The sequence below is a fragment of the Hyperolius riggenbachi genome, chromosome 7 (assembly GCF_040937935.1).
Source record: "Hyperolius riggenbachi isolate aHypRig1 chromosome 7, aHypRig1.pri, whole genome shotgun sequence".
Classification (NCBI taxonomy): Eukaryota; Metazoa; Chordata; class Amphibia; order Anura; family Hyperoliidae; genus Hyperolius; species Hyperolius riggenbachi.
This window is the reverse complement of record NC_090652.1, coordinates 179,020,049-179,034,023: the sequence shown is the minus strand read 5'-3', so window position 1 is coordinate 179,034,023 and position 13,975 is coordinate 179,020,049. Positions and strand designations below refer to the sequence as shown.

The 13,975-nt window shown below is 46.8% G+C and overlaps 1 protein-coding gene across 1 annotated transcript in view; it reads left to right on the top strand.

Moving 5' to 3' along the window:
- The window catches only part of SLC40A1 (solute carrier family 40 member 1), a 445,358-nt gene that overhangs the window by 347,487 nt on the left and 83,896 nt on the right, over window positions 1-13,975 (top strand). Inside the window, exon 5 of the mRNA XM_068244931.1 lies at window positions 3,662-3,788. Coding sequence (XP_068101032.1) covers window positions 3,662-3,788 — 127 coding nt within the window. The remainder of the gene's footprint in view (window positions 1-3,661; window positions 3,789-13,975) is intronic.

Here is a 13,975-nt window from a genome sequence, read left to right as displayed (position 1 = left end):
GTTGCCTTTCTCTCCCCAGCTACCCTCAGACAAAAATAAGTAGCCTCGGCCCTCCCCCCACCAACAGATAGCAGTAAATAAAGGTGCCCATACATTTACTCGATTTCCCACTGACAGACAGCAGATTTGATCACTGTGATCAAATCTGCAAGTGAAGATGAAGAAGGTCAGCCGGAGAAAATGTCAGCACGGACCTGGGGACTCGCGTAGGCAAAACAGGTAATGTATTGCTGCTGTCGAGGTGAGCAAGGGTGGAGAGGCAGGCTGCAGCGGCAGCTCCACAGATTGTGAATCTATTTCATGCTGAAATCAATTCAAAATCTGTGTGCAGTGTATGGGCAGCCATTAGATCCCTTTCTGATCAGATTCAATCACAGAGGGATCTATCTGTTGGTCGATCTGGTGGCAATCGACCAGTGTATGGCTGTCTTAAGCTGCTTGTAATATCAATAGAGGCATGGAGTAATGGCTTTTAAGGCACACAATTAAGGTAGTAGATATAAGCACACAGTGCAGCTAGTTTACGATCAATACAAGCACAGAGTAACAACTTATAATGTACTGTGTGAGTAGAGCAGAGATCAGCAAATGCTGCAGCTAGCTTACTCACATCATAGGCACAGAGTAACAGCTTATACTGTACGTAATGAAGATAGAAGTAATAAGTAAACTCAGTCCTCCCCCCACCAGCAGATAGCAATAAACAGGTTACTGTAATATCAGTACACACATGGAGTAATAGCTTTTAAAGGATATCCGAAGTAACATATGACATGATGAGATAGACATGTGTATGTACAGTGCCTAGCACACAAATAACTATGCTGAGTTCTTTTTTTTCTTTCTCTGTCTGAAAGAGTTAAATATCAGGTATGTAAGTGGCTGACTCAGTCCTGACTCAGACAGGAAGTGACTACAGTGTGACCCTCATTGATAAGAAATCTCCCTTTTTATCTCTTTCTTGCTCTCAGAAGCCATTTTCTGCTAGGAAAGTGTTTTATAGTTGGAATTTCTTATCAGTGAGGGTCACACTGTAGTCACTTCCTGTGTGAGTCAGGACTGAGTCAGCCACTTACATACCTGGCTTTTTGGGGTTGATATTTGTTTTCAGTAATTACTTTATTTTCTATGGATTTTAAAGGGAAAAAACAGGGGGAAAAAAGATACACTATTTCTACAATTTCATCCCGTATAGTTTTAATATAGACACTGCAACTGTACATAAAACCCACACATTTTATCTGCCTATTTATCCTGGTTATTACAAGATTTGAATTATGTTCCTATTACAAAGTATGGTGAGTTGGTGACAATATATTATTTGGAAATAAAGGTGTATTTTGTCTATGTTAAATGTGTGTTTGTTTGTTTTTTTACTTTTCTTATGTGCACCCATTCAGCGGCAGCTGCGTTGCTTAACTTATAAAAATGTCCTGTAGCCATTAAGTGGCTACAGCAGGACGTTTTAATACGCCTGCTTGTCTTAAAATGGTTAACTACACTGCAACATTCACCACAGGCCTAGGGGGTAAATACAGGGCCGGGCCGAGGCATAGGCTAGAGAGGCTCCAGCCTCAGGGCGCAGTGTAGGAGGGGGCGCACAATTCATTCAGCTGTCATTCCTAATTGTGTTTGAAGCAGAAAGAAATAAGAAAAGGGGATACATAGCAGTGACTGCAAGCCAGATAACTAGATATTAAGGTGTTGGGGAGGTTGTGGGCTCTGTGGCACCTCTTAGTCTAATAGCAATCAGTGTGTGACGGCTGGGGTGGCAGGGATGGAAGGGCGCACTTTGGTGTCTCAGCCTTGGGTGCTGGAGGACCTTGTCCCGCCTCTGGGTAAATATTACACATGGAGGGAGACCGTCTGGAGATCACTGGAAAGTTAAACATTGCTGCAGCTGCGCACCCGACTGAGCCCTTTAACCTCTTGCCGAACGCGTCACGCCAGTAGGCGCGGCCGCGGCGGCAGCCCCAGGACCGCCTAACGCCAATTGGCGTAAAGTCCTGGGGCTCTGTTTTGCAGGAGATCGCACGCAGGCTGCGCGCGCATCTCCTGCTTGGGGGGCGGAGCTCCGCCCCGCCTACAGTCTCCGAGCGGCTATTGCTATTGCTATTTACTCTGTGCAGCGCTGCGATCAGCAGCAGTGCTGCACTGGGGACAGCCGTGTGACACGGCTGTCCCCCTGGGGGACAAGAGAGCGATCGGCTCTCATAGGCAGAAGCCTATGACAGCCGATCGCCGTAATTGGCCGGCTGTGGGGAGGGAGGGAGCGAGGGAGGGAAGGGATTTAAAGGAAGAGGGTTTTTTTTAAAAAAAAGCGGCAACACAAATATTTATTAAAAAAAAAATAAACATGGGGGGAGCGATCAGACCCCACCAACAGAGAGCTCTGTTGGTGGGGAGAAAAGGGGGGGGGGGAATAACTCGTGTGCTATGTTGTGCGGCCCTGCAGCTTGGCCTTAAAGCTGCAGTGGCCTTTTAAACTAAAAATTGCCTGGTCACTAGGGGGGTTTAGCCCTGCAGTCCTCAAGAGGTTAAAGCGAGATCTTGCCAGATTGATTGTTTCCATCGAGTTGGGTGAAAATTGATCCAAACAACGATTAGATGGACACGTTTGGGCATTAGTCTCTCTCAGTTTGATCATTATAATCAAATCTTCGGGATATCAATGCCACAATTCAAATATTGTATGGGCACCTTGAGTAAACCAGGCCTAAGGTTTATGAATGCCTTGTTAGATGTTTTAGACCACCTAATTTGCTTGTAACGATTGGTGTCAGCAAATAACAGATTTCTGATTATGTGGTGATCTGCAGTATCACCAATAATGCAGATACTATACCTGATTATATAGTGATCTGCAGAATCACCAATAATGCAAGTATAGTTAACAGACACGTGATAGCTTTAATGCACAGTGGTGTATTGGTGCACAGTAGTACTGCTAGGTTTAGCTATACCTCACCAGAGGAGCTGGTGGGTACTAACAGTACAGAGCCCCTCACCAGAGTCAAGGGCCCTCTGGGGAGAGTAGAGTGGTCAGACTAATCGAGTTGGCAACAGACAGACAGATACAGTACAAAATCAGAAGGCAAAGACAAGAAGATTAAACAGGCAGAGGTCGGCAGCAATATCAGATGGGCAGAAGTACAGAATCACAGAGCGTAAAAGTAGTCATACACAGATAATATACAGTCTTTCAATGCTAACTGGTTAAGCTATCAAAAGGTCTGAGCACTAACACGAAGTATTCGCAACAGCAGACAAGTTGCGAGTGATTCAGCAAGGCTTAAGAAGCAGAGGAGACCCCTCAGGCCCTCCACTCCCATTAGCCAATGAGGAGCGGCGCGCGTCTCCTCTGACGTCAGCCGACCGGCCGGTCAACTAACGCGCCTCCTCCCCGCATAAAGGTCCTGTGCGCGCGCGCGCAACAATGCGACCCTATGTGCGGCTGACAGACCCGTCCTTGGTGTGCTAGACGTGGATAGATCGCTAGGCAGGGAGATAGAGGCAGCTGCAGTGGTAGCGCTGTTTACCGCAGCTGCCTCTTCTATGTTTGTTACACTTTGGAAATTGTTAGGAGGATATTTTTACACGTAGTCTAATATGATTTTATGTCCTTATTGTTGCATAAACTTGTTTTTGTTTTTTTGTATAGACATTGTGCTACATTCTTGTTATCACAATTGCGAATATAGCCAATCTGGCTAGCACAGCTATGGCCATCACAATTCAGAGAGATTGGATCGTTGTTGTTGCTGGAGATGATAGGAGCAAACTTGCAAGTAAGATCCTTCTACCTATTAATCTTGATACCCTACCATATTCTGTCATACAGTGTTGTAAAGCATACTGGGCTTGATTCACAAAGTGGTGATAACCCAGTTAGCACGCCTAAAGACTTTGGGCTTGATAACTAGGGTGCTAACTAGGTTAGCTAGGTTAGCACCGTTTTGTAAATCAGATCGCATGCAAAGTCGGCGCACCCGATGCGCCTATAAGGTCGCATTGGGTGCGACCTTAATGTCACACCATGCGATGTTAAGGTTGCACCCAATGCGACCTTATATGCGCATTGGGTGCGCCGTTTTCATCGTACCGCGATGCAACTTTCGCGTGCACCACGCTGTGCGCGCAATGTTTTGCACGTGGGACTTTGCACGCGAGTGCTATTTATCATGCCCAAACTGACTTTAGGGGTGAAGAGGGGCTTTTCACAAGCGTGCTAACAGTTAGCACCGCTTTGTGAATCAAGCCCACTGAATGAAACATGAACAGTCAAGTTTTTTATGAATTTTGCTTTTAAACTTAAAGGGAACCTGAAGCGAGTAAAATTATTTAAAATGAACACATGATGTACCTGCAAATCAATATTACATACTAACCTCACCATCAGTTCCTCTCAGAATCTCACCATTTTCTTCTTACCGTGATCCCTTCCAGTTCTGACAATATTTTGTCAGAACTGAAATATACCAGTTGCTGTCAGTTATATATCAGCAGCTGTCGGTTGGGGTAATGGCCATTCTTAAAATGGAGGACAGAGAATTCCATTTATCACAGTGGACAAACGGAACGCAGGAGAAAAGAAAAAGATTGAGGAGTAGACTACACAGGAGGTAAGTATGACCCTTGTATGGGTATTTTGACTTTTTTTATTTTCAGTTCAAGTTCTCTTTAACTATAGCCTAGTATTACATGTAGTTGCCAACTACCACACTACGCTTAGCTCTAGATCTATTTTAGGATCCTACTAAAAGTCAGTAATCAAATACTAAAAATACATCCAGTTAAGATAGCCTAATTACATTGTGTACAAAAGTGACACTTGTTGATTGATTTTTATCACCTCAATACAAATAGTCTGACTTCACCAATACTATATATATACTGTGTGTCTGTGTGTGTGTCTGTGTGTGTGTGTGTCTGTGTGTGTGTGTGTCTGTGTGTGTGTGTGTGTCTGTGTGTGTGTCTGTGTGTCTGTGTGTGTCTGTGTGTGTCTGTGTGTGTCTGTGTGTGTCTGTGTGTGTCTGTGTGTGTGTGTGTGTGTGTGTGTGTGTGTGTGTGTGTGTGTGTGTGTGTGTGTGTGTGTGTGTGTGTCACACACCCGCTATATATATTACATATATAAAGCCTCTGGAAGAGTTGTGGCCCAATGAAGCACCAGATACTCCAGAGATGTAAAATCCCCAAATTACAGTAAATTATTAAGTGCACTTTAAATCACAAATGTGATTTAAATTCAGATAAACCTCCTCCGCCAACGGCGCTAAAGCCCAATTTGAGCCTTGGCCTCCTTCAGTTTTCTGAATTCAGATAAACATTTAAACTAATTTCCCTGAACATTAGCCAGTGTTAGTTTAAGCAACAGGGCCGGCAGTTGGAACTCTTATATAAAACCGTATTCGTAGTCCACAAGGCTAAAGTGGAAGGCTTCACTCAAGAGAGCAGCAGCAGGAATATGACACAAGCTGGATTATTAGATAGATAGATAGATAGATAGATAGATAGATAGATAGATAGATAGATAGATAGATAGATAGATATACAGGTATATGAATGCTGTGATTGTCAGTAAAAGCCGTGATCACAGATTTGACATGAACGTTAATAGCAAAGCCCCCATATATGCTACAATCAACAATACAATCACCTATAAAGGTGAGAAGTGGCTACAACTTAAGAAAAAAAATCAAAAAGAATTTTGTTTTTGAAAAATCGATTGTAAAGTGAAATTAACACTTTAAATGTGGCTATTAATTGGTAATAATTGGTTTTAAACATGGAAATACATTTAAGCAATCACAGAGTCCCCAAGCAGAGTCCCTAGCAAACTACAACCATGCAGGCAGGTGATGAGTCCCAATGGCACCTGGCGGTGGTATCACTGGAGGAGGATGAGTGGACAACACCACAAAAACACCCAGAGAGGTTTTTGGTTTTTTTGCAGCAATACAACATCATAGGCAGCAGCAGGAGGACTAAGCAGCACTCTGTGGCAGCACAGAAGACTGGTTGCACCACAGCATGATAAATCAGCCCAAAAATGTAAGAATCCGTGGACCCTGTCAGTGGGTACACAGACTGCTGTCAAATACGACATCAGAGGCAGCAGCAGGAGGAGGACTAAGCAGCACTCTGCGGCAGCAAAGAAGACTGTGGCACCTTACTGGTTGCACCACAGCATGATAAATCAGCCCGTAAAATGTAAGCACCCGTGGACCCTGTCGGTGGGTATACAGACTGCTCTCAAATACAACATCAGAGGCAGCAGCAGGAGGACTAAGCAGTACTATGCTGGAGGGAGCTGGGAAAAAAGGGCGCATGCCGCTAGTGGACAAAAAGGGCGCCGCCATTCACTCCCATAATAAATAGCGTTTAATGGGCGCCGAGTAGGAAAAAAGGGCGCCGGAGCTAAATAAAGTTTATAAACGCGCCAGGAGCTAAATAAAGTTTACAAACGGCGCCCAGCGATGTTTAATGATTTATAACTGAACTTGTGGTGATTTACGTTTATAAAATGCACCCGTGCCGAATAACGTTTATGAAAATACTAAACATATTTATCTTATTTAAATAATTAAAACATTATTTAAAGTTTTATCCCTTACTGTTTGTAAAACATTATTATTCACAAAATAAAGCAATCAGTACGTAACGTAAATTGCAAAATATTTTTTGAATCCACAATTAGTAAAACATTATTATCCACATAATAAAGGGGGGTCTTAGGTTTAGGCACCAACAGGGGGGTCTTAGGTTTAGGCACCAATAGGGGGGTCTAGGGGTTAGGGGTAGGTACAGGGAGGGGTACTTAGGCAACAACAGGGGGGGTCTTAGGTTTAGGCACCAACAGGGGGGTCTTAGGTTTAGGCACCAACAGGGGGGTCTTAGGTTTAGGCATTAACAGGGGGGTCTTAGGTTTAGGCACCAACAGGGGGGTCTTAGGTTTAGGCACCAACAGGGGGGTCTAGGGGTTAGGGGTAGGTACAGGGAGGGTTACTTAGGCACCAACAGGGGGGGTCTTAGGTTTAGGCACCAACAGGGGGGTCTTAGGTTTAGGCACCAACAGGGGGGTCTTAGGTTTAGGCACCAACAGGGGGGTCTTAGGTTTAGGCACCAACAGGGGGGTCTTAGGTTTAGGCACCAACAGGGGGGTCTTAGGTTTAGGCACCAACAGGGGGGTCTTAGGTTTAGGCACCAACAGGGGGGTCTTAGGTTTAGGCACCAACAGGGGGGTCTTAGGTTTAGGCACCAACAGGGGGGTCTTAGGTTTAGGCACCAACAGGGGAGTCTAGGGGTTAGGGATAGGTACAGGTAGGGTTCTGTGTAAGAGTAGGCTTAGGTATAGTTTTAGTAAAATTTTAGTAATAATTACTAATGTATTACAACACTTATTACGAACGTAGTTATATTTATATCATCTTTATAAACAATATTTTCAGATTTTATTATAAGAACAAACCATAAATGACGGTTATTCACAATAATATACAATTATAACAATTAAACATCTATTATTGGTTTTTTTATAAACGTAATTATAAGTTTAACTTTTGAAACAGGGAAGATTAACGTTTTCACAATTTCCGATTTCATAAACATTATTTAATGATTTATAATTTTGTTAAACATTATTTGTAAACGAAATATAGCACACTATATTTATAAACCCTATTAATGATTAATTATTATTTAGAGTTTACACCCCGCGCCCTTTTTGTCCAGGCGCCCTTTTTGTACGTACGCATGCTGGAGTACAGAAGACTGTGGCACCACAGCATGATAAATCAGTCCAAAAATGTAAACATCCGTGGACCCTGTCGTGGGTACACAGACTTTAGTAAATACAACATCAACGGCAGTAGGTGGAGGAGGACTAAGCAGCACTCAGCAGCAGCACAGAAGACTATGACACCTCACTATTGGTACCACAGCATAAAAACGCCACCCAAACATTACAGAATCTGTGGACCCTGGCGGGGGGAACACGGACTGCAGGAGGGAAATGCTGCAGCAGGAGGAGCAGCGTATGTCAGCAGCAGCAGCATATGAGGCCATGGGACAAGAGGGTAGCACCACAGCAAAAAATTAAATAAACCAGGCCAATTAAAGCCAATGGGTACTACTTTAAAAATAAAAAAGTCAGATACTCACCTAAGGAGAGTGAAGGCTCGGTCCTAATGAGCTTTCCCTCTCCTCTCCCGGTGCCCTCGGTGCTGCGCTGGCTCCCCCGTTCGCGTCTGCCGCCGCAGGGACTTCAGAGGTCTTCGGGAGCACTCGGGCTTCCGAAGACGGGCCGCTCCATACTACGCACGCGCGAATGCGTCATAGAGGGCATTCGCGCATGCGTAGTATGGAGGGCCCGTCTTCGAGAGCACTCGGGCTCCCGAAGGCTTCCGAAACCTCCCTTTGGCGGCGGAAGTGGCAGTATTTGACCGAACTGGTCGAATACTGCTACGGGGGATCCTGCGCGGGACCGGGCACCGGGAGAGGAGAGGGAAGGCTCATTAGGACCGAGCCTTCCCTCTCCTTAGGTGAGTATCTGACTTTTTTTATTTTTAAAGTGGTACCCATTCACTTTAAGAGTAGGTTGTAACTTGCATTGAAAAGTCAGGCATTATTCAAATTCCCAGGGGCAAGGAACTCACCTTCCACCCAAGCCTGGTTAATTTTGAGGAAGGTGAGTTTGTCCACAGTGTCCTCGGACAGCTGAGTGCGCTTCTCGGTGACCATGCCACCGGTCGCACTGAAGCATCTCTCGGAGAAGTCACTGGAAGGGGGGCAGGACAGGACTTCCAGGGCATACTGGGCAAGCTCCCTCCAGATCTCCAGCCTCTTGAATCCAAGGGGTCCACGGGGCTGTCGGTGTCAAAGCCGCTGAATGACCCCATGTAGTCAGACACCATGCTAGTCAGTCGCTGGTGCTGGTTGGAGGAGGATGCTGTGGCTGGCACCTCTGGTCTGGGCAGCTCCACTGCATACAGGCTCTTTGTTAGGCTCGGCAGGTCTCCGGGGTGCCGGATGCTGCTGCTGTGGCTGCTGATGGCCGCAGGCACCTGCTGCTGAGTTGGTAGAACAGCAACAGCGGGAGTGTAAGGCTGGGGGAATGCTTCCTGTAGTCTGCGCACAAGGGCCCCCTGCAACTCCCTTGTACGGTGCTTGGTGGTGGATGGCGACATAAACTGTCCCAGCTTCCTCTTCAAACGTGGGTCCAGGATTAAGGTGATCCAGATGTCCTCCCTTTCATGCATCTGGATCACCCGGGGGTCCCTGCGAAGACAGTGCAACATGTGTGCAGCCATGGGGAAGAGGCAGGCATTGGCACACATCTTCATCATCGTCGCCCGAGAGGACATGCCTGTCCTCGTCTCCCTGCACCATGTCCTCCTGAAACCGCCACCCCCGCACAATGGCAGCGGCACTCTGCTGCTCCCCCTCAGCATCCAGGTTAGGGACCTCTAACTCCTCCTCCACTATCTGAAAGTCGTCGTCCTCCTCCTGTGAGGTGAACTGTGCTGCCAACTGCTCCTGATCCAGCTTGGTCAGGGCTGCCTCCCCCTTGGCCATCAGATCACACATCGCCCTGTCCAGCAGGCAAACCAGGGGCACCCACTCACAGATGGATGCCTGCTCCTTACTCACCATCTTGGTTCCTTGCAGAAAGGGAGCCAAGACCAGTCACACTTGCTGCATGTGTATCCACTCAGCTGTGGAGATCAGCTGCAGGTTGGTGAAGCCGTAGATTTTCACCTCACAGATGTACCTTTTAAGAGCTGTCTTGTGCTGGCACAGCCGCTCCAAAATCGCATTGGTTGAATTACAGCAAGTTGGGACATCTATGATCAGGCGGTGTGATGGCAGGCCCTCGAGCTGCTGCGGGTGGGCCAGGGTTGCAGGGGCCGTGGCGGAGCAGCAGAAATTGCACACCAGCTCCCGCGCAGCTTCCAGCAGTTGGTCCATCTCCGGGAAGGTGCGCAAGAAGCGCTGCACCACCAAATTGAGGACATGGGCCAAGCAGGGGATGTGTTCGAGCTGTTCCCTGTGCAGTGCAGCCACCTGGTTGGACCCATTATTGGATGCCACGTAACAGACTTTGAGGCCTCTGACCTCTGCTTCTGCTTCCTGAGGGCGGGCAGGATGTGGGCGGCCGTCAGTTTCTCCTTCCCCAGGCTGACCATTTTCAGCAGCGCTTTGCAGTGGCGAGGCTTTGTGCTGCTGAGGTGGGCTTGCTTGCGGAGTGTGGAGGGAATGGGATCAGAGGAGCCTGCTGCATCCCCCCTGATCCCACGTGGTGGCACCACCAGCTGGCCTGCTGCCATGCCAGCTGCTGCTGCTGTGTTCTCACCCCCTTCCACCACTGTCACCCAATGTGCGATAATTGACAGGTAGCGGTCTGTCCCAAATCGGCTGCTCCACGAGTCCATGGTGATATGGACCAGCTCGCCCATGGTGTGGTCAAGCGAATGGGCCACGTTTGCCACCACAAACTTGTGCAGAGCTGGGATCGCGGTCCTTGTAAAGTAGTGGTGGCTGGGGATCCGCCTCTCTGGGATCCCAAACTGGAGCAACACGCACACATCGCTCCCCTCCAGCACCAGGTTGTACGGAAATAACTGTGAAAACATGGCCCAGGCCAGCAAGCCGTTCAGCTTCCAGATGCGTCTGTGGCCAGGAGGCAGAGGCTTGGTCAAACCTTGAAAGCTGTCACTTAGCAGGGTCTGCCGATGTCCTGCAGGGGAAGCTGAGGAGGGAGCACTGAAGGGAGCAGAGGACGTCAATGAGAACTGGCTGGCCTCACCAGCCTCAATGTCTGCGGCATGAGCTGCCGAGGGCGCACTAGAGGGAGAAGTGCGTTTTGGTCCTGCTGCGGCGGCTTGACAATCATGAGGGAGGGATGATTCTGCTGCTGTTGCTGCTGCTACTGCTCCTGAATGCTGCACGGTGGGTCTCCTGCTCTGACCACCCCCTTCCTGGTCCTTCAGCCTCTTAAACTCTGCAAAATACTTCTGGTAATAGCTCTTCAGGAGTCTCTGGAGGGATGAGGTACCTATCTTGGCCGCATTGCGCCCACGGATCAAGGTTTTTTTGCAGGAGTTACACACTGCATAGCTTGCATCCAGGGTGGACAGTGGACACATGGAAAAAGATCCATATTGGGGACATATACACCCCCCCTATGGTGCAAAGTGGATGTGGCAGCTCTCCCTCTGATTGAGGTTTGCGTGGTGGTGGTGCTGATGATGGCGGTGCCAGCTAAAGCAGCTGCCTGTGTTCCATGCCCACTGCTGGACCTATCCCTGCTTCCTCTGTGCTGCTGCTGGACGCCTCTCTGCTGCATCCCCTACAGCTGAGTGTCCTCTCCCTGGTGGTGGACCAGTCCCGGACGCGGCAGTGGCAATGGCACTTCCTCTCCTGCCACGGCCCCTGGCAGACATTCTCTATGCACAGTATTTGAAGATGGAAACTGTGCTGCTTTTTACTGTCAATAATATGTGTGTGGGGACAGACAGAATATAACAGGGGGTTTAATTCTTGATTTTTTTTTTTTTTTTTTAACAGACAGACAAGAAAAAAAATATGTGCAGACGGCGCAAATACTCAATACAGTAATACAGCAGTAAAATAAGTGAACGCGTGGTGGCCTGCACGCTGGCACAGTACAATTTCACTGACTTCACTGAGCGACTACAAGTAACTTCAGTTGATCACTTACTGGCTGGTTAGCTAAATATACAAGTATCAAATACAGTAGTAATAGAGCACTAAAATCAGTGAACATCTGCCTGCCTGCACTACATACAGCAAAGTAACTGCATGCTGGCACAGTACAAAGCTTTGAGTCCTATGGGATAAAAGCGCTATAGAAATGTTATTGTATTGTATTGTAATGTCACTGACACTGACTACACTGAGTGACTACAACTAACTTAAGTTAATTCGCTGGCTGGCTAGCTAAATATACAAGTATCAAATACAGTAATAGAGCACTAACATCAGTGAATGCCTGCCTGCAGCCCTGCACTTAGCTGCACAGCACTCAATAGTCTGTACACTGAAACAGACAGTGCATCTTACCAATCGCACAAGGGAGCTAACGTTATGTGTCCATGTGCACCATGCACATACACCAGCATAAGCTGTGTGCATGATGACAAACACATACAGGGGAAGGAGAGGACGTCAGGATGTGTGCTCCTAATCCATTGATAGGTTTGATGCAATGAATGTGTTTGCATGTCTGCACTATGCATGTTACAGGGCCAGAGTTAGGACACCTATGTTTACCTGGGTACTTCTGCGCAGTATAGGTGACTAAGCATAAGAATGCATTCTTCTGTGAACGAAAACCCCGGCTTTTAACTTAGCTGTAGGGATAACAGTTGTGCCTGGATGAGTGAATCTGTGAATGCATTTGTTTGAACATTTGCATGCGAGAGTGCAAAGGGTTAATAGATTTTTGCTGTTTTCTAGCCACACCCCCTTCAGCACCTCCCTTTCCTTAATAACTTATTTAATGTCCTAACTAGAGGCGATGTGCCTGGATATATGTATTTTTTTCTTGTTACTGACCCCTGTGGCTAGGGTCTAATTCAGTGCACTCCCTCCTTCCCCTGTATGTATTTGTCAGCATGCACACAGCTTATGCTGGTGTATGTGCATGGTGCACATGGACACATAACGTTAGCTCCCTTGTGCGATTGGTAAGATGCACTGTCTGTCCCAGGAGAGGACGTCAGGATGTGTGCTCCTAATCCATTGATAGGTTTGATGCAATGAATGTGTTTGCATGTCTGCACTATGCATGTTACAGGGCCAGAGAGTTAGGACACCTATGTTTACCTGGGTACTTCTGCGGAGTATAGGTGACTAAGCATAATAATGCATTTTTCTGTAGTCTGTACGCTGTCTGTCACACGACGACTACAATGACTAAATCACTGGCTGCCTAGCTAAATACAAGTATCAAATACAGTGAGAGTGCAATCAAATGAGTTAACAAACACTGTTTTTTTTTTTTACAAAAATGCTCTTGCTTTGCAACAATATGGCCTGGAGATGTTCTCAGTGCCACAGTCTATTAGCAAGGATGAAGCTCCGTAAGAGAGCCTCCCCTCCTGTGATTGGTTGCTAGGGCCTACTCTGAGGGCCTCTTATTGGCCAGTGACTTCCTTTCCCCCAGTCACGGATTTGGCGCCGTGATCACGGGTAGATTTCGCTTAACACTGGCTGAATCCGTGATTGACAACTGTGATCACTGTACAATCACGGATTTCAATCACGATGTTGGATTTTCTATCTTTCTCTCATTGGCTACAAAGCTCCACAGCATAAAAACTGCTCTGCTATTGATGACAGGAATATCTCACCTTCATGTGGGAGGAAAACTGCAAACAAAGCAAAGTATTTAGCAGTTAACTGTTTCAGGGCTGAATATTCATAGAACCACAAGTCGAGGCAATATGTTTATAAACAGAGGCTATTTTGTTCAGGAACTCAATAGCCATGCTGGCAGGATGGCTACATATACAGTACCGATAACTGTTGAAGTTATGAAAGCAATAGCGCCACCATCTACTACAAACTGCAGATCGCTATACCCATATATACAGGGCGAGCGTAACAAATTTGTATACAGTGGAGTCAGATGTCAACTGTACATAGATAACAATTGTACATAGATAACAATGATCCACATAAGCACTAATGGTGCGCTATAGTCTCTAGGAGGAATTGTTCCTTTGAAAATTTGCACAAAGATTTTGACCAGCGTGGCACAAAAAGTTTGTCATTTTCACAAGCACACAGTTGAAAGCGACTCTCCAATTTACAATGGCCATTTGCGCATGCGGGACATTTTCAGGCTTCCCTTGCCTAACAATCATACTCCACATCACTGGTAAATGGTGTCAGGGAGGCGCCCTAGAATTGTAGTAGCGGCTTTGGTTGGTCTTATCTATGTAAAATATAC